At 44.4% G+C, this 20,550-nt stretch overlaps 1 protein-coding gene across 1 annotated transcript in view; it reads left to right on the plus strand.

The window, feature by feature from the left end:
* Positions 1 to 20,550, plus strand: part of SMC3 (structural maintenance of chromosomes 3) — a 153,045-nt gene that overhangs the window by 84,907 nt on the left and 47,588 nt on the right. The window contains exons 17-20 of the mRNA XM_033942414.1: positions 6,355 to 6,496; positions 10,715 to 10,865; positions 15,581 to 15,733; positions 18,162 to 18,313. Of these exons, the coding sequence (XP_033798305.1) occupies positions 6,355 to 6,496; positions 10,715 to 10,865; positions 15,581 to 15,733; positions 18,162 to 18,313 (598 nt within the window). The remainder of the gene's footprint in view (positions 1 to 6,354; positions 6,497 to 10,714; positions 10,866 to 15,580; positions 15,734 to 18,161; positions 18,314 to 20,550) is intronic.

The raw sequence follows: 20,550 nt of genomic DNA on the forward strand, positions 1-20,550 counted from the left end.
ACAAAAGATTTATAAAAGGGGGTTACAATGGTAGCAAAATTGTCATTACTAGGGTAGTAAAGAGTAGATCCTTTGTCAATTTTTGCGTTAAGAGTAAGTGAAGTTAGGGTTGTTTCAGGAATTTCTTGAAAAGTATTGTTTTTATTTCTTTTTTGAATGTCTTGTAGTCTGGGGTGGTCATCAGAAGGTTGGAGATCTGGTTGTCTAGCCTTGCGGCTTGAGTGACGAGGAGGCCGTCGTGTAGTTTAGATCGTTTTATTTCTTTGATCGGAGGAGGTATGAATGGGGAATGTGTTTTTCTGGGTCTGGTTGTGGGTGCTTGTATGAGGCAGTTGTTCAGGTAGGATGAGCTGTCTCCATTTAGGGTTTTAAATAACATGCAGTAGAATTTAAATTGTATTCTTTCTTGGATTGGTAACCAATGTGAGTTGATGTAAGCTTCTGTGATATGGTCATGTTTTCTTAATGAGTAGATGAGTCTCAGAGCTGTATTTTGGATTGTTTGTAGTTGTTTGATCATAGTAGCAGGGCATGGAAGGAAGAGGATGTTGCAGTAGTCCAGCAGTCTTAGGATTAGGGATTGTACTATAAGTTGGAATTGTGTTCTTTCAAAGAATTTCCGGACTAGTCTCAGGTTTCTCATGATTGCGAAGGATTTCTGTATTGTTTTATTTATTTGCGGTTGCATGGTACAGCATCTGTCTATGGTCATTCCTAGTAGTTTTATGGTGGTTTGGATGGGGTAGTTGATTGAGTTTAGTTCTAAGTTGGTTATGATTTGAACTTTGTCATTTTCGAGGAGGATGAATTTGGTTTTGTCTGGGTTGAGTTTAAGTTTGTGATCTTTCATCCAGGTCGTAACTGTTTCTAGTGTTCTATGTAGTATATTTGTGGCCTTTGGCTGATCGTATGGTATGAGAATGGTGATGTCATCCGCGTAACTATAGGTGGTTATGCCTAGATTGTCCAGATGTGTTCCAAGGGAGGCGGTGTATAGGTTAAAGAGGGTAGGGGATAGTGGGGATCCCTGTGGTACTCCGCAGGGGTTTGACCAAGGTTCTGATTTTTCTTTGTTTGATTTTACACTGTAGGTTCTGGATTTTAGGAAGCCTTCAAACCAAGAGTATACTTTGTCTGAGATACCTATTGCATCCAAGATTTGCAGGAGGATATTATGGTCAACTAGGTCGAATGCTGCAGTCAGGTCCAGTTGTATGAGAAGCATTTTTTTCCCTGTGCTGAGGTGTTGTCTGATTGTGTCCATAAGGGAGCCTAGTAGTGTCTCTGTTTTGAAGTTGGTTTTGAATCCAGATTGCATGGGGTTGAGTAGGTTATGGTCATCCAGATAATTGGTGAGGAGTTTGGCTACTAGGCCTTCTATAAGTTTGACGTATAGCGGTATTGAGGCAATAGGTCTGAAGTTGGATGGTTGGTCTGGTGGTCTTTTTGGATTGGAGTGATGATGATTTCGCTGAGGACAGTTGGGAAAATGCCGTCCGTGAGCGTGGTTTGAATCCATTGTAGAAGTAGAGTACGGAATTTTACACTGGAGATAGTAAGGAGATATGAAGGGCAGTGGTTGAGGTCACAGAAGGCGTGGCTGTATTTCTTGTAGAGTTTGTTGAGTTCGGACCATTGTATATTGGGGAACTGAGACCATGTTCTGTCTGCTGCAGTTGAATCTTTTTCTGTGGGGTGAATTGTGATTACGTTTAGGTGGGATGGGGTAAAACTGAGGGTAGCTCTTGCGTTAGTAATTTTGTTCTTGAAGAGATCTGCTAGGAGGGTAGCTGAGGGGGGTGGGATATTGTTAGTGGCTGTGTAGGGTTTGATGTCTGTTAGATCTTTTAAGATTTGGAATAGTTTTTTGGAATCTTGAGTTTCTGTGCCTATAAGATTTGTGTAATGAGTTTTTCTCTATTGGTCTAAGATCTTGCAGGTTAAGGCTTCGAGGTAAGATAGTAGGTTTTCTACTTGCTTAGAGGTATGGTCTTCGAGATGGAGGTTTACATCTAGGATTAGGTTATAAGTTGCCATTAGTGAGTTTCAGTATATAAAATCTTTGAATTCTGGTCTTGCTGTGTTTCAATTCCCTGGTGTTATGTAGCAGAGCATGCAGGTTATGGATCCTTTCAGTGTGGTGCATGAAAGTTGGCAGGCTAGTAGATCCATGTATGGAGTGGACGTTTTGTCTAGTATGTTTAAGTTTAAGGAGTTTCTGACTAAGATGGCTAGACCTCCTCCTCTTTTTTTTTTTCCCCTGCAGACCACTGTTATCTTGCTTGCCTCAGAAGTATCTATAAAGACAATACATAAAATAATTTATATAACCATACTATAAATATGTAAATAAAAATAACACAGGTCAACACATCATTTTCATCAGAGTTAATGTTGGGTGGGTTTTGTATTATTTTTTCTTGCTGATTTCAAATCTATGTTTAGTTTTCTACTAGCACGTCACATTTTTGTGATGAAGCTCATTATATATAATTAGAAATGTTAATTCTGGGGATGCGGAGACCTTGGGTTCAGCCTCTGACCACCTTATTAATGCTGCCAAATGACTGTTGGAATGGGTAGGAGACGATTTTGCCCTCTTGGGATCCTGTAATGCAGCGCTAGTACCCAGTAAAGGTCCTGAGAGTCCCAAAGTGAAAAGAAAGCACTCCCCAGACCTTCACCAAGGTGATGGTGGTAATGGCAGCTCACCTCTGCAAACTGGGTTGGCTGGTCCACCCTTACTTGGACTACTGGTTCATCAGAACGCCCTGGCGGGAGGAAGCGGAGAGAGCGGTTCAGACCATTTTGATAACACTTCAGGGTCTGGAATGGATTGTCAACCTGAAGAAGTGCCAGCTGTAACCCACCCAGTCCCTGGAGTTATCTGGGTGTCCGATTCGACACGGAGAAAGGCCGGGTGTTTCTTCCAGAGGCACACAGACTTGGTAACCAATTCTCAGCTCTCTTGGCACAGCCAGTTCCATCAGCCTGGGATTATCTTCAGGACCTGGGCTTGATTCGAGCTACGATACAAGTGGTTTCTTGGATGAGAGCACACATGCCTCCAGAAGGAGGCTAAATATCTCTTTCATTGGGCAGAGACTCATTTTCTGGCCATTACTGCAATTCATGTCACAAGAGTCCAGGCAGACTCTGGACCTAGGAGAGCAGTCCCTCTCGCCCCAGGTGTTTCAGAGCATTGTCAACAGTTAGGATAGCCCTGCTTTTGACCTCATGGCGATGGTGAGCAACAAGAAAGCAGCGTAATTCTTCAGCCGCAGATACGAGCGTCGGTATAGTTGCACTGGTTCAACCTTAACCTTGTCTGGTGGACTAACTCCTGTACGTGTTCCCTCCCTGACCCATGGTTGGAAGAATCCTGAGAAGAGTGGCCAGACATTAGGGACAGGTTATCCTAGTGGCCCCGGATTGGCCCATAGTATGTGGACCTAGTACATCTTCAGATTGGCCACCTCTGAGACTTCAGGCATTCCTGGTACTCCTCTTCCAAGGTCTGATTATTCTGCAAGATCTGGAATGTTTTGGTCTCATGGCATGGCTCTTGAGCACTCGGCTTTGAGTTGGAAGGGCTATTTGGATCCGGTTGTATGCACATCAACCAGGAAGTTTGACTTCTAGCTATCTAGCCCTCAGGATCTAAGAAGAATAAAGTCTTGGAAGGTGCTAGATGTCCAGAGGGCTATCTTACAAATGACTTCAGTCTCTCAGACCACCTCTTTTTTTTTTTTTTTTTTCTAAATCATTTTTTATTGGCAAACAAGATGCAAGAAAAATAACAGGTAGCCATACAAAGTAAGGCCAGCTTCCAAGGCTACCATTTCTAGATGGATTAGGTCAGCTTTTTCATCCTGCTACATTGTCTACGGTAGACAGCCTCCCTTCGCTCTTCGAGCGCATTTGACAAGGACAATTCAGGACAGTTCCTTCTGATGAGATTTGCGGGCAGTGACTTGGTCGTCCCGTTACACTTTCACTAAATTTTATAAGGTGAACATAGCAGCTCGAGAGGACTCTTCTTTTGGAGCCTCAGTATTGAGGGCAGGCTTATCTTTCCTACCTGGGGTTTCTGGGACTGCTTAAGTACGACCCTTGGTTCAGCATACGATCCCTATTGCACTGAAAAAAGATTAGGCTCCTATCTTGATAATTTTTTCCAGTAGATAGGAAAGGTATGCTGAACCACCCTCCCATCATTGTTGATGCGCCTTCCTGGACCTCTTGCTACATGAAGGCTGTGTCTCTGACCTTTCTGCCAGCTATCATAAATTTGAAGACATTGTATATTGAATGTATATAGTTGCTTAAGGTTTCCCCAGAGTTCCACAGTTTATTATGGCTTTTTGCTAATAAAGATTATTTGCTCCCTTCCTCTCCATGGCACGTTTATGAGCTATGGGGTACATTTTTGAAATGGAAATACGTCTAAAAACCTTCCTAAATCAGCACTTGGACGATCAAAAAGACAGGTCGTCCCAAGTGCCGATAATCAAAATGGGTTTATAGACTTATCTAAAATCAGCTTAAGCCTTTTTACTGCCGTTGTATGCCCAGAGCTGAAAGAGGCGTTTTAGGATTGGTGAGGGCAGGATTTGGGCGTAACATGGGTGCTGAGGCTGTAGCTTTTTTACCACTGTGCCACACACTCCTGCAACAGACTTGCAGGAACAGATATAAGACCCTTGGTTCAGCATACCATCCCTATTTACTGGAAAAAATGATATCAAGGTAAGAACCTACCGTATTTTCACGCAGATAACGCGCACCCGTGTATAACGCGCACACGGGTATAGCGCGCAGAAACCACAATATTATGTATAAAAACTTTTGTATACCGCGCTCACGGGTATAACGCGCATGCTGCCCGACTGTCCTTTCGCCCGCCCCGACTCTCCTCTGGCCACCCCGACTCTCCTTTCGCCCGCCCCGACTCTCCTCTGGCCACCCCGACTCTCCTTTCGCCCTCCCCGACTCTCCGTGCGCTGTCCCGACTCTCCGTTTACCCGCCCCGCCCCTCCCCCCCCCCCCGGCAGGACCACCCGCACCCCCACCCCGAAGGACCGCCGACTCCCCGACAATATCGGGCCAGAAGGGAGCCCAAACCCTCCTGGCCACGGCGACCCCCTACCCCCACCCCGCACTACATTACGGGCAGGAGGGATCCCAGGCCCTCCTGCCCTCGACGCAAACCCCCCTCCCTCCAACGACTGCCCCCCCCAAGAACCTCCGACCGCCCCCCCAGCCGACCCGCGACCCCCCTGGCCGACCCCCACGACACCCCCACCCCCCTTCCCCGTACCTTTGCTAGTTGGCCGGACAGACGGGAGCCAAACCCGCCTGTCTGGCAGGCAGCCAACGACGGAATGAGGCCAGATTGGCCCATCCGTCCCAAAGCTCCGCCTACTGGTGGGGCCTAAGGCGCGTGGGCCAATCAGAATAGGCCCTGGAGCCTTAGGTCCCACCTGGGGGCGCGGCCTGAGGCACATGGTCGGGTTGGGCCCATGTGCCTCAGGCCACGCCCCCAGGTGGGACCTAAGGCTCCAGGGCCTATTCTGATTGGCCCACGCGCCTTAGGCCCCACCAGTAGGCGGAGCTTTGGGACGGATGGGCCAATCCGGCCTCATTCCGTCGTTGGCTGCCTGCCGGACAGGCGGGTTTGGCTCCCGTCTGTCCGGCCAACTAGCAAAGGTACGGGGAAGGGGGGTGGGGGTGTCGTGGGGGTCGGCCAGGGGGGTCGCGGGTCGGCTGGGGGGGCGGTCGGAGGTTCTTGGGGGGGGCGGTCGTTGGAGGGAGGGGGGTTTGCGTCGAGGGCAGGAGGGCCTGGGATCCCTCCTGCCCTTAATGTAGTGTGGGGTGGGGGTAGGGGGTCGCCGTGGCCAAGAGGGTTTGGGCTCCCTCCTGGCCCGATATTGTCGGGGAGTCGGCCGGGCAAGAGGGCTTGGGCTCCCTCTTGCTCCGATCGCGGGTGCGGGTGGGAGCGCGTGCGAGCGGTCGTTCGGGGTGGGGGTGCGAGCGGTCCAGCTGGGGGGGGGTGAATCGGGCGTCGGGCGGGGTGGGAACTATGTAGAAAAACTTTTGTATACCGCGCTCACGCGTATAACGCGCGAGGGGTATGCGCGGTAAGTAAAAACGCGTATAACGCGCGAGTTATATGCGTGAAAATACGGTAATCTCTTTTTTTGTAGGAAATATTGTTTATCAATCTTCTAGATTTTTGCTGTTGTTATGTTATCTGTATTTAGTATTTTGTTTCTGAAAACTTTTAATAAACAATATTGAACTTAAAAAAAAAAGAATCTGATATATTACAAACTTATATATTCTGTTATCTAGGTTATTTTATCATATTGTGGATTCTGATGAGGTCAGCACCAAGATTTTAATGGAGTTCAATAAAATGAATTTGCCTGGAGAAGTAACATTTCTGCCTCTCAACAAACTGGATGTTAGAGATACAGCTTATCCAGAGACCAATGTGAGTCATGGCTTATTTGCTGTCCATTTTTCTGCATTTCATGGACATAGGTCTCATGTCACTATTCAATGTAAATCATTAGTCGTTTTTTCTATGCATCAGAAATTCTCTGCAACCACATCTCTATTTCATTGTAATTCCTTTAAATGTTTTTCACCAAATGTTATGTTCAGTGTCTTGTGCCTAGATGTGGGGTAGTCACCATTTTGATATAAGCATTTTGCAAATACTGTTGTGAAATTATGAGATCTATTTCAGATTGAAGAATCACTCCAAAATGTAGTATCCAGTATCCTGTTTCCAACAGTGGCCAATCCAGATCACAAGTACCCAGAAAAAAACAACATTCCATACTACCAATCTCAGGGCAAGCATTGGCTTCCCCCATGTATGTTTCAATAGTAGACTATGGACATTTCCTCCAGGAACTTGTCAAAACCTTTTTTTAAACCCAGTTGCGCTAACCTTTATCTGTGCTGTGCATTTGATTTGCTATTTCCTGTTATCTTCAGTTGGATCCTTCTTCCATTTTCTGAAAAATGTTCTTTTATTTCTAATAGCTTCCTTCACCGCATTTTTTAACCATGCTGGCTGTCATTTGACTTTTCTTCCACCTTTCTTAATATATGGACTATCTGGTCTGGGCTTCTAGGATGGTATTTTTGAACATCCACCTGGCAATTTTGTACCTGTTTTTCTAAGGGGGTGCCTGAGTTTGAATGCTAAAAATATGCCTGTTTTTTTAAAGGCACAATCATATTCAAACTCTCATTACATGAAGTTTTATTTAGGTTATATCCTCAGATAATGGACATAGTAAATCACTTCAATGTTGGCCACTTACCAAAACTCTTCACTTATAGCTTAAATGGTTTACATTCATATACTTGAGCATATGATTAACCATTCAGAAATACTAAGCTTGCATATCATCTTAAGCAATGTTTTGTAGCATACTTAATGCTATCTCTATGAATTCAAAAACCTCCTAAAATGATACCGTATTTTGAGAATCTGCATCAGGTCACAAAGCCTACAAAAATAACAGCAGAATCCATTCTTCATAAGATAATTCAAAATTCTAAAAACACAGTATCTTACTATAAACACACACACACAGTCATGTGAAAAAATTAGGACATCCCATGAAATATTCAGTTCTTTCTTTAAAAATATTAACATATCGATGTCGAATCTTTTTTTTTATTTATCTCTGGAAAAGAAAGTGATGTAATTGCAGGTAAACAACAACAATTAGATGAAGAAAAGGAACAAAAAAAATAGGGAAGGAGAAGTTAAAAAGCAAAAGCATCTTTAAATTTAAAAAAGTCTTAAGATTAGCTTTAAAGTTGTTCAGGTTATCTTCCTTTCTAAGATAATTCAGAAGGGCATTCCATAAGCTGGGGGCTGTAACAGAGAAGATTGTTTTCTGCGACGTATCGTAGAGTATGTTGCGAACCGACAGGGCTAGTATTAGAGCTAGTATTTTCTGCTTGTGTTTATTTTTTTTATCTTCAGAATTTTTTTGTGCTTTCGTGTGATTTTCGCACAGCAGAGGATCCCCTTGTGGGACAGCTCTGGCTGTGGGAGATTGTAAGCTTTGAAGGGTGAAGTCTGCTTTGCAGTGCACCCATCTGGACAGCCTGCGTTCACAGTTCAGGGCATGAGGATGTTACTGGCCAGACTTTATGGTAGATATCCTGCAAACAGGATGGTTGAATAGGCTGGAACCTAGGACAATACCAGGTAGACTTTACAGTCCATGACCTAGAAATATCAAAGAAGAGACAAGTTAATCTAATCATGTATTTTTTTAATGAGTTAAATTTATGAGCAGACTGGATGGACTGTTCAGGTTTTTATCTGCCGTCATTTACTATGTTACCTGGCAGAAACCCAAAGAGTAGCAACAATCCAGAGCTGAGATTGTGATGTCATAATGCCTCATTCCACCAATGCCTAAGAGCCAACCTCATCAGTGATGTCACAATGGCTTGATTAGATGGCAACTTCAGCATTTGGAACCTAGGACAATACCAGGTGGACTTTAGTCTATGGCCCAGAAAGCTGTAAAAAACTGTTTTGTTTTCTAACCACCTTAGAAATCTTTCCTAGCTATGCTTTCTCTTACTCGCTGGCTTTTTTTCCCCCTTCATATTGATTTTCTTTTTTTAAATACAGTACTGTTAAACCGAATCGAGCTCCTTGTTTGGAGATGATCCAGTATACAAAGCTAAGTTTTTAGTTTAGTTTAAATATCTAAGAATCTGAGACAAGTTAATTTAATCATGTATTTATAATGAGAATAACTAATGAGCAGACTGGATGGACCGTTCAGGTTTTTATCTGCCGTCATTTACTATGTTACCTGGCAGAAACCCAGAGAGTAGCAACATTCCAGAGCTAAGATTGTGATGTCATAATGCCTCATTCCACCAATGCCTAAGAGCCAACCTCATCAGTGATGTCACAATGGCTTGATTAAATGGCAACTTCAGCAGTTGGAACTTAGGACAATACCAGGTGGACTTTACAGTCTATGGCCCAGAAAGCTGTAAAAAACTGTTTTGTTTTCTAACCACCTTAGAAATCTTTCCTAGCTTTGCTTTCTCTCACTCACTGGCTTTTTTTTCCCCTTCATATTGATTTTCTTTTTTTAAATACAGTACTGTTAAACCGAATCGAGCTCCTTGTTTGGAGATGATCCAGTATACAAAGCTAAGTTTTTAGTTTAGTTTAGTTTAAATATCTAAGAAGAGACAAGTTAATTTAACCATGTATTTTTAATGAGAATAACTAATGAGCAGACTGGATGGACCGTTCAGGTTTTTATCTGCCGTCATTTACTATGTTACCTGGCAGAAACCCAGAGAGTAGCAACATTCCAGAGCTAAGATTGTGATGTCATAATGCCTCATTCCACCAATGCCTAAGAGCCAACCTCATCAGTGATGTCACAATGGCTTGATTAAATGGCAACTTCAGCAGTTGGAACTTAGGACAATACCAGGTGGACTTTACAGTCCATGACCCAGAAATATCAAAGAAGAGACAAGTTAATTTAATCATGTATTTTTTAATGAGTATAACTTATGGGCAGACTGGATGGACCGTTCAGGTCTTTATCTGCTGTCATTTACTATGTTACTGTGTTATAGTCATCAGATTCACAGACTTATTCTACTTTAAATTAATGATTGTAGAGGATGAGGTTCTAATTTAATACCTTTATTATGTTCTGTGATTATTTTGTTAACCAATTCAGCTCTATTGGAGGGATGAATCGGTATATAAAACCAAGGATTGGATTTTATGAGCAAACTGGTGCTTTTTTAAAAATTTATTTTAAAACTTTATGAATCGCTTAAATATAAACTATGTATAAAACATTTACATCCACAATTTCAAGCACAAACAAATATTATAAAATACAGGATTAGTGTTTAGATTGCTGTATATATTGTTTGTTGTGTATGGTTTTACAATTTTTATATTTTTAATAAACTATTCTTGTATCATCCTGAAACTTTGTGGTTTCTCCAGTTATATTGTGGAACATAGGTCTTTCTTTTTAGTTTTGCATGTAGGTATAGGCACCACCATTGGATATTTCAATATGTTGGGATAGCAGATAGCTTCTATGTATACATGTGTGTGTGTGTATAATGTATATAAATATAAAACACTCATGCAGGTTCTGGCTGAATATTAACCAGGACCCACATCAGGGGATTTGTCAAAACAATACCTGATACCTAAAGCGCCCCCCCCCCCCCCCCGATCCCTCCACTAACTGGTAGCCCTGTTCATGAGTGTAAACCCCATCTTTTCTCAACCCTGTACCCTCCCAGAATTCTCCTTCATTCCTAGAACTTAATCAGTGGAAATCCCTGGTATCTAGTGGGAGTAGTGTTCCTTTCTTTTAATATTTTTACTTTAGATTTCATTGTACAACACAAAGATTAATATGTGTGGTATATGTGGTATATCAAGTTTAAATAAACAGGCTGGAGCAATTCCCTGTTTACTCTTGCCCCATCTGCTCTGGGTCTCAAAATGGCACCATCCCTAGCGGCAATTGATTGCTTAAAAGAGACTGTTGTAATTCATTTGATATACTCTTTGGATTACTGAGGGTTATTTGCCATGTTACTGAATAATTTAGAATATGTTCTGCTTTTAAGATATGCAGCAACTTTATATTTTCACATTTTCCAGGATGCTATTCCCATGATCAGCAAATTGAGGTATAATCTAAGATTTGACAAAGCCTTCAAACATGTTTTTGGGAAGACACTTATTTGTCGAAGTATGGAGGTATCTACCCAGTTAGCCAGAGCTTTCACAATGGACTGTATTACTTTAGAAGGTATGTATGTTGGGATTTTAATGGAATGACACAGACACTACCGGTATAATTATTAATCTTCAGATCCTTGTATTTATAGTGCTATTTATTATACATATGCATTACTGTATAGATACTTATAAGTTTCCAAGTTTATTAAAATCTTATTATCCCACACCATGGACAATCCTTCTGGGTGGCTTACAATCTAAAATTCAATAGTACAAATAAAGAAGCTTTTCAGTATCCAGTCATTAGGAACATTACATACAATAGAACGTTTAACTCCATATGGGCATAACAAGTACCGTATTTTCATGCATATAATGCGCGCGTTATACACGATTTTACAAACCGTGCATAACCTTGCGCGTTATACGCGTGAGCGCGTTGTACAAAATTTTTTTTACATAGTTCCCCCCCCCCGACGTCCGATTCACCCCCCCGCCCCGCAGGACCGCTCGCACCCCCACCCCGAAGGACCGCTTGCACGCACCCGCACGCACGCACCCCCACCTCGAAGGACCGATGGGGCAAGAGGGAGCTCAAGCCCTCTTGCCCCCGCGACTCCCCGACACGATCGGGGCAAAAGGGAGCCCAAGCCCTCTTGCCCGCCGACTCCCCGACAATATCGGGCCAGGAGGGAGCCCAAGCCCTCCTGGCTCTGGCGACCCCCTTCCCCCGCTAGTTGTTCGGGCCAGGAGGGAGCCCAAGTCCTCCTGGCCCTGGCGACCCCCCCCCGCTAGTTGTTCGGCCCAGGAGGGAGCCCAAACCCTCCTGGCCACGGCGACCCCCTACTCCCACCCCGCACTACATTACGGGCAGGAGGGATCCCAGGCCCTCCTGCCCTCGAAGCAAACCCCCCTCCCCCAACGACTGCCCCCCCCCCAAGAACCTCCGACCACCCCCCCAGCCGACCCGCGACCCCCCTGGCCGACCCCCATGACACCCCCACCCCCCTTCCCCGTACCTTTGTGAAGTTGGCCAGACAGACGGGAGCCAAACCCGCCTGTCCGGCAGACAGCCAACGACGGAATGAGGCCGGATTGGCCCATCCGTCCCAAAGCTCCGCCTACTGGTGTGGCCTAAGGCGCCTGGGCCAATTAGAATAGGCCCGGGAGCCTTAGGTCCCTCCTGGGGGCGGGGCCTTGGGCACATGGTCGGGGAGTTGGGGAGTCGGCGGGGCAAGAGGGCTTGGGCTCCCTTTTGCCCCGATCATGTCGGGGGTGCCGCGGTTGGCTGGGGCAAGAAGGCTTGAGCTCCCTCTTGCCCCGATCGTGTCGGGGAGTCGGGTACGTGCGAGCGGTCCTTCAGGGTGGGGGTGCGAGCAGTCCTTCGGGGTGGGGGTGCGAGCGGTCCTGCGGGGGGGGGGGTGAATCGGACGTCGGGGGGGGCATCAGGCTTTCAGAGTGGGGACAGGACTTCAAGGGGGAGAGGAGAGTCGGGGCGGGCGAAAGGAGAGTCGGGCGGCGACAGGAGAGTCGGGCAGCATGTGCGGTATACGGGTGTGCGCGGTATACAAAATTTTTTTTACATATATTTGGGTTTCCCGCGCGCTATACCCGTGTGCGCGTTTTACACGGGTGCGCGTTATCTACGTGAAAATACGGTAATTCCTAAATATTGTAACACTAGTTTTTGATTTGTATTACCATAATTATTTATGTAAACCTCTGAACTATTATTATTGTCTCAGTTTCTCTGGCAGAGTTTGGTTATTTGCACGAGAACAGCGGTTAAGAAGTGGTAGTGGCCTTGGACTAGGGGGAAGGCCCCCATGGTGTGCTGGCTATTCGAAGCCTCTGCATTCTTGGGCATTAATTATATGTATCTCGCTGTGAGAACTAAAGCTGGAAATTCCTCCAGTTACCCCGTCACAGTGCTTAGTTATGTGCGGCTTAGTTACTCCGACAGTGTGCTTTCCTTCACATCCAGACATCACAAAGCTGGTTATGGACCACTGGGAATCGCCACAGTGGACCTTGCGAGTAGCTAAGACAATGTCAAGGCTTGAATCTATGGCTCAGATTTCCAGCAGTGGTTTGTTCAGCTGAAGATGGATTTGCTGCTGGCGCAGGTCACCAAAGGAACCTCCTTCTCTAGTGAAAGCTGTGATGTTAAAGAATACTCAGGATCATAAAGTGGTGGTCTTCAAGAGACAATTTTAAGCTTTCATCCTAGGGATTAAGGCGGCAGCCTCGGTCCTTTGTGGCACTTGCTTGCAAAATCTTACTGGCTCAAATCCTGGCCTTGTTGGAAGACAAGACCCCCAGATGTTCCTATCTGGGATGAATTATATAGTGGACGCTCTGTATAACATCATTAGAGTCATAAACAAAGTGTCGGCCTACCGTATGCTGTGTCTTCCCAGAGGATGCTCTGGTTCAGACGGTGGGCAAGAGATTCAGGCTCTAAAGCCACACTGAGCAGGCTTCCCTTTCAGGGGCAGATGCTATTTTAAGGTCTGAATGATCTGATGGCCAGTGTTACAGATCATTGCACTAAGGCCTTGTCAGACAGCAGCTCCCTGATGACTTGGGATCTAGGACATGGATATTTTCAAGACTTTCAAAAATTCTGTCCTTATGTGGGAGGCAGAGGTTTAGCAGGGGCAGGAGACAGCAAGCCTCTGGCTCTTGCCCCTCTCCAGCCTCAAAGAAAACACAGTGACAGAAGAGGAATCAAGGTCCCCACCCTATAGGAGGCAGGCTGTTGGCCTATTGGTAGGTCTGGGTTCAGATTGGCGCAGACTTTTGGGTCCTGGAAGTTTGAGAACATTACAAAATTGAGTTTGGTGCCTCCCTTCTGAACTTTTTTGTAGATTCTCTGGCTGGCTGGAGACAGCCCTCAGAGTCCAGGCAATGATGCAAAGATTATTGGATCTTTGTGCCATAGAGGCAGTCCTGGATGAAGAATTGGGCTCGGGCAGATAAGACGTCATGTCAAAGAAAATCTCAGTTAACTGGAGGCCAATTCTGGACTTCAAATTGGTCATTGCTGCACTGGGAGTGCCACACTTTCTCGTGAAGACCGTTTGGGTCATAGTGGCAGTGGCACCGGGGGAATTTTTTGCCTCCCTCTATTTAATGGAAGCCTATCTCTGCATTCCCATTTTTCTGGCCCACAGGACATGCTTGTGGTTTCATGTGCTGGAGCAGCATTTTCAGTTCTCTGTGCTACCTTTCAGCCTAGCAACATCACCTCACACCTTTACCAAGGTCATGGTGGTGGTAGTAGCACAACTCTGCAAGGCAGGGATCTAAATGCACCTGTGTTTGGACAACTGGCTAATTAGAGCCCTGTCCAGGGAAGAAGGAGAACAGGCAGCTTCAAGAGTAGTCCAATTCCTCCAGGACCTGGGAAGGATAGTCAACTTCAAGAAGTGTCAGCTGTAGCCAACCCAGCACCTGGAAGTTTTGTTCGACATGGCTTTGGCCAGGTTTTAAGAACATAAGAATTTGCCTCCGCTGGGTCAGACCAGAGGTCCATCGCGCCCAGCAGTCCACTCCCGCGGCGGCCCATCAGGTCCACGACCTGTAAGTGATCCTTTATATCCTTCAATCCCTTTTATCCTTCCTTATCTATATTCTTCTAACTGTACCCTTTCTTTATCCTATATCTTCCCTATCTATATCCTTCGATAACTTTTTCTTTCAAGAATTTATCCAATTTCTCTTTGAAACCTTGTAAAGTTCTCTGTCCTATCACACCGTCCGGAAGCGCATTCCAGGTATCCACCACCCTCTGAGTGAAGAAGTACTTCCTAGCATTGGTTCCAGACCCATGCAGATTGAAGCTCCAGAAGTAGATTTTGGACCTGCTGCAGAGTCCCAATTCCCACGGCGTGGCATTATCTGCACTTCCTGGAGTCAATGGCAGCAGCCATAGAGGTGGTCCCTTGGGCAAGAGCACACATGGGACCTCTTCAAGACTCTCCTATCTCACTGGTCTCAAACGGACTCGTGTCAACAACCGCTTCCATGGTTACCGAAAGCGAGGAACAGACCGCTTCCCTCTCAAGGGGGCATACCTCTCCGCATTTCCTCCTGGGAGATACTAACTGATGCCAGCCTTTACAGTTGGATGGGTCAACTTAGCCATCTATCCATTTTCAGTCTTTAGCTGGAGGATAAAGCTGACAGGTGAAGGCAATGGAAATCCACCACACTAATAGTCGTTTAAGAAACCATGAGGCAAAAAGGTGGCCTTTATAAGTTGTTAATGATTTGGTGCTTGCATATTGGGGGCTTCCTTTACCTTTTGTTTTAAGAAATTAATTGGATGAGTTCTACATGTCACTGTATACAAAACAGGTACAAATAAAGAATAAGAAAACCTCTTATTGGATTTATGTTTGTGGGTACTTGTCCTGAATACTTATATTCTTTGTTTTCATTTCCTATATTTCCTTTTTCTTTATGAGCTTGTTTGATTTATTTTCCATCCTTTGTAAGGGTTAGATATAAAAAATCCCTTTCTTCTTTTCCAGGCCAAACAGTTTCATCTTGTTGTTCTTTACCTGTTGAATTGAGAACAATTACATCTTATTTGTCATTCTGTAAACAATCGAAAGCCTATTTTTTTAGATAATTTCTCTTTTGGACTCTTACTGCTGGGATCAAAAGTTTGTAAAAAAAAATTTTTGTATGTTATCCACTTTGAACCTGTTTCCAGGGAGTTGGTGGAATACAAGTACCATTACCAAGAATATAATTTTGTTTCTCTTGTGTTCTTAGGTGATCAGGTCAGCCACCGTGGGGCTCTAACCGGAGGTTATTATGACAGCAGGAAATCTCGCCTTGAATTGCAGAAAGATGTTAGAAAGGTAGAAGAAGAACTTGATGAACTTGAAGCCAAACTCAACGAGAATCTGCGCAGAAATATTGAAAATATCCTTTTATTGCATTGACTGTTCAGTTAGAGAACATGAGGGTTTCCTTGTTTTTACAAATTTGAGCATTGCAAGAATAGTGAAAGTGCATGCAAGAATAGTGAAAGTGTATGAACGAAAATGCAGTGTTAATGAACTGTATCTAATGCTAAAATTTTAAAATATGGATGTTCTCTCAAGATTTTCTATTCTTTACAACTCAAAGGAAGTTGAAAAGAATTACACAGAAAGAGGCGAGAAATATCTGTTTGTCAGGGAGCAAAAGTAACTCTCTGAAAATTTAGGGGATGAAACTTGGCATGTGGGGGAAAAATAGTAAAAAGATATATCTGGTATGCAAAATGGGCCATATTGGACCGGGAATTTCATAAAAATACCACACCCCCAAAAAAAATGGCATAGTAGATGTCTATTGGAGAAAGAGTTCCACCTTCTGTAGCATAGAAGCATATTCAATGAAACATAGCAGTTAAGAAATTACTCATTTCAAATTGCCTCTCGACTGGCTCTGGTGCGATTGCAAAAGACTTTGGAGGGCCAAGTGGTCAGGGACTTCTCTGACAATACGATGGCAGTAGCCTATGTCTTTTGCCAGGGAGGGCCCAAGAGCACCCAACTGGCTCAGGAAGCCAACCTTCTTTTTCTGTGGGTGGAATATCACCTCCAGGCACTATCAGCAGCGCATGTGGCAGAAGTTGACAATGTTCAAGCCGACTACCTCAGCAGACAGACTTTGGATCTGGCAAGAAGCATTTCTTCTTATCTCTTCCCTGCTGCATCCATTGCTGTGCACCAACCATCTCCTCCCTCTGTCTCCCCTTCCCTTCCATCCCTATGCACCATCTCATCCCTCTCCCATGGTGAGACCACTCTGTCTTCCCCCCTCATATGGTCTGGCATCTTTCTCCTCTCCTTCCCATAGCCTGGAATCTCTCTCTTTCCCTCCCTCTTCCCGAGGTCTAACATCTCTTCCTTCTCTTCTTTCTGCGGTCTAGCATCTCTCCTCCCTGCAGTCTGGCATCTCTCTCTCCCCTCCTTCCCTTCCATTCCAGTGGTCTATCTCTCTCTTCCCTCCTTCCATCACCCTTCTCCAGAATCTGACATCTCTCCCTTTTTTCTGTGGTCTGGCATCTCTCCTTCCTGTAGTCTGGCATCTCTCTCTCCCCTCCTTCCCTTCCATTCCGTGGTCTAGCATCTCTCTCTCCCTTCCCTTCCATTCCATGGTCTGGCATCTCTCTCTCCTCTCCTTCCTTTCCATTCCGTGGTCTGGCATCTCTCTCTCCCTTCCTTCCCTTCCATTCCATGGTCTGGCGGCTCTCTCCCCCCCTCCTTCCCTTCCATTCTGTGGTCTGGCATCTCTCTCTTCCCTCCTTCCATCACCCTTCTCCAGAATCTGACATCTATCCCTTCTTTGAGTCATCTCTCCTCCCTCCCAGTGTAAACATTTTTTCCTCTCTCCTCTCCACCACTATCATGTCCAACAATTCTTCCTCTTCCCCATGTATTCCATCTCTCTTTCCCATCCCACTCCACACACCTATGTCCAAGAATTTTCTTTTTCTCTTCCCTCACCAGAACTGGAGTGTGTCCAGAACTGGCTGGTATGGCTGTGTACTAGAACTGGCAGGTATGACTGTGGCCCAGAGGTCGATGATGTAGCAAAATATAGATGGTTTATACCATTGGCACTAATAGTGACAAATTGCAGTAGAAGTTGAACCAGCAACCTGTGGATTTTTGTGCTCGCTCTCAACTGGCTGCTTTTACCATTAGGCTGTTCTTGTATACTGAAGTAGCTTTGTAATATCACTAGCTGTCCAATATAATTAGAAGATACAAAAGTGCAATAGAAATATTTGAAGATACTACAGTAAAGGTACATCCTATGAGTGTGGACTGGTCTAGTAGAATAAGGAAAGTGAAATACTGTTACATGTTGCCATTCCTAGAGTCCTGTTTGTCCACTCTAATTATACCTTATGTATTCTTTTGGGAAGACCGCAGTCCAGGATTCATCTGAATGGATTTTAGCTCATCCTAGCTTTTTATGGTCCCTGGTTTCTGTATATTGTTTATTAGTTATTTGGTTTCGTGGTTTTTAGCTTTGACATTGGCATACTGAATTGTCCCAAGCTCTACCATTCCTTTTAACATTGATGTCATTGGAATATTCATATTCTTCTACCTCCACTAATGGGGACTGGTCTAGTAGGACTCAGGAAAAAGAAATTAGCAGGTAAGAATAATTTGACCTGATGCCATGTGCATAGAGTGTTATAAATTTCTTCAAGTTCAGCTCCTGGCACAACCTTTTTATTACTTTTGAGATTTTTGGGTTTATTTCATAATTTTTGTTTCTAGTATCACTGGTCATACATTCATTGAATTTTGTAAAGGCCATGTAATATTTCCTTAGCTTTTTGCACGGATCAATAATGAAATTGATCAACTAATGAATCAAATGCAACAGATTGAGACACAGCAAAGGAAATTTAAGGCTTCAAGGGACAGCATCTTATCAGAGATGAAAATGCTGAAAGAGAAGAGACAACAGTCTGAAAAAACTTATATGCCCAAGGTATGCCTTTATATTGCAATGTTTTTAATGTTAGCTTAATTTCAGTATTTTTCCTTTTCTGAAAAATCGGAATACATTTTTCTGTTTCACAGAGAGCATAAAGTATAATCACATAATAAAAGTAGCAACATTTTATATATGCTAGGCAATGCTTTCTCAAAACCTACTAAGTGTAGATCAGGGGTCTCAAAGTCCCTCCTTGATGGTCGCAATCCAGTCGGGTTTTCAGGATATCCACAATGAATATGCATGAGATCTATTTGCATGCACTACTTTCATTGTATGCTAATAGATCTCATGCATATTCATTGGGAAAATTCTGAAAACCTGACTGGATTGCGGCCCTCAAGGAGGAACTTTGAGATCCCTGGTGTAGATGTATAATATCATCTTATTAAAGAAAGTGAATGGCTTGTAAGTGAGCGGTGTCCTTGAGGGCCGCATCCGGTCAGGTTTTCAGAATTTCCCCAATGAATATGCATGAGGATCTATTTGCATGCACTGCTTTCATTGTATGCTAATAGAACTCATGCATATTCATTAGGGAAATCCCGACTGGATTGCGGCCCTCGAGTACCAAACAGAAACAAAAACCAATGTGGAGAAATGATGTTCCTGAGATGGACTTTATTAATATTAAAATAATATTAAAACTTGGCACATGAGTGCGTCATTATTTGCGTCAATCAAAGGTTTTTTTGCAGATAACAGTCATTATATTTACTCTCTGTCCCCTCAGGCCTGCAGTTTGATTCTTAATACTTTGCCTATTTGATTCCTGAGTGGTAAGGAGTTCGCGGCCTTGGGGTGGCCTCCTCATTTTTTTTAATTTTTTTTTTCCCTTCTTACTTTTTGTTTTTTTCTCTTTTTGTTTTTTGTTTTTTTCCCTTTTCTCTTTCTTCCTCGGGGGGTTCATTTTCTGATTCAGGGCCCTGAATGTTCTGCTTCTGTTTAGTGCCTGTTCTGTCCTCCCACCTTGGATGTGCTAGATGGGGTTTCTGGTTTGTTTGGTTTTTTCCTTCTCTTTCTCTGTTGTTGTTGGGAGGAGGGGGCTGGTGGGTTGGGGCTGGTTGGGGGGGTTCTGGGGCTTGGGATATCATTGCTGTACAGCCTTTGGTGCACCCGTGTATTCTTTGTTGTACTCATTGCCTTTTCTGCCTCTACTGTGCTCCGTAAACCAATTGTTTCCAGTACACATGTCAACCAGCCTGTGGGTTATAAGCTTTGTACTTTTTCCTACCATGTTTATTGACTTGCTGGTCCTTTTTATCACCTTTATCTTTTGATATTCTGTATGTTTGACCTTCTTTAATAAAAAAACACAGATTTATACTAAAACTTGGCAAACCACATAAAAACTCTAGGACACAGTCCACAGAAAAGCTTTGGACCCTGAACTAGAGAATGACAGGGTAGATGTTACCTGCGGCTAGCCGCGAGTAGCCACGGGTAACCTGCCAAAATAGTGGAGGGGGATAGATGCTCACCGCAGGTACGGGGACAAGGCCATTCACCGCCCGCGGAATGGTGAAAGGCCTTGTCCCTGCAGTTAAGGGAGGAAACGCGTGTGGCCCCCTCCCTCCTTCCTACCTACCAGAATCTATCTAGCTCCCTCTCTCTTCCTTACCTTCACGACACGTTTTAAGGTTTGAGACTTGTTGAAAGCCGTCGGAGCGTACGTGCAGTTGCGTGCATGTGTGGGCAGAAGCTTCTCCTCCGATGCAACTTCCGGTTGCGTCAGAGGAGAAGCTTCCACACACGCACGCGACAGCATGAACACTCCTGCGGCTTTCAACAAGCTACTCAAACCTTAAAACGCGCCGTGAAGGTAAGGGGAAGGGAGGGAGATGCACAAACTGCACGAGGGGTGTCGAAGGGCAGCGAGAGGGAAGGGTGGATGCTATGGGGACGGGGCGGTGAAGGGGACGGTGGTCCAGTGATGGGAACAGATTTTTTCCCCCGTGTCATTCTCTACCCTGGACCCAACACTGTCCGTGTTTCGACAGAATGTCTTCTTTGGGGTCCCTATGAAGTCCTATGATAAAGATACATGGATAAAAATGCCAGTCGGAAATAAACTGATCCGTAAAAACTGTGTGCAGGACATGGGCTCAAAAAGCTAAGTGAAAAGCTTTTCATTGGGTCAATTCTCTTGTTTTCATCTGGCCCTTGAGGACTGACATTTGACACCCCTATCCAAACCATCTTGTCATTTGCAGGATACAGACTAGAGAATG

Source organism: Geotrypetes seraphini, chromosome 4 (assembly GCF_902459505.1).
Source record: "Geotrypetes seraphini chromosome 4, aGeoSer1.1, whole genome shotgun sequence".
Lineage (NCBI taxonomy): Eukaryota > Metazoa > Chordata > Amphibia > Gymnophiona > Dermophiidae > Geotrypetes > Geotrypetes seraphini.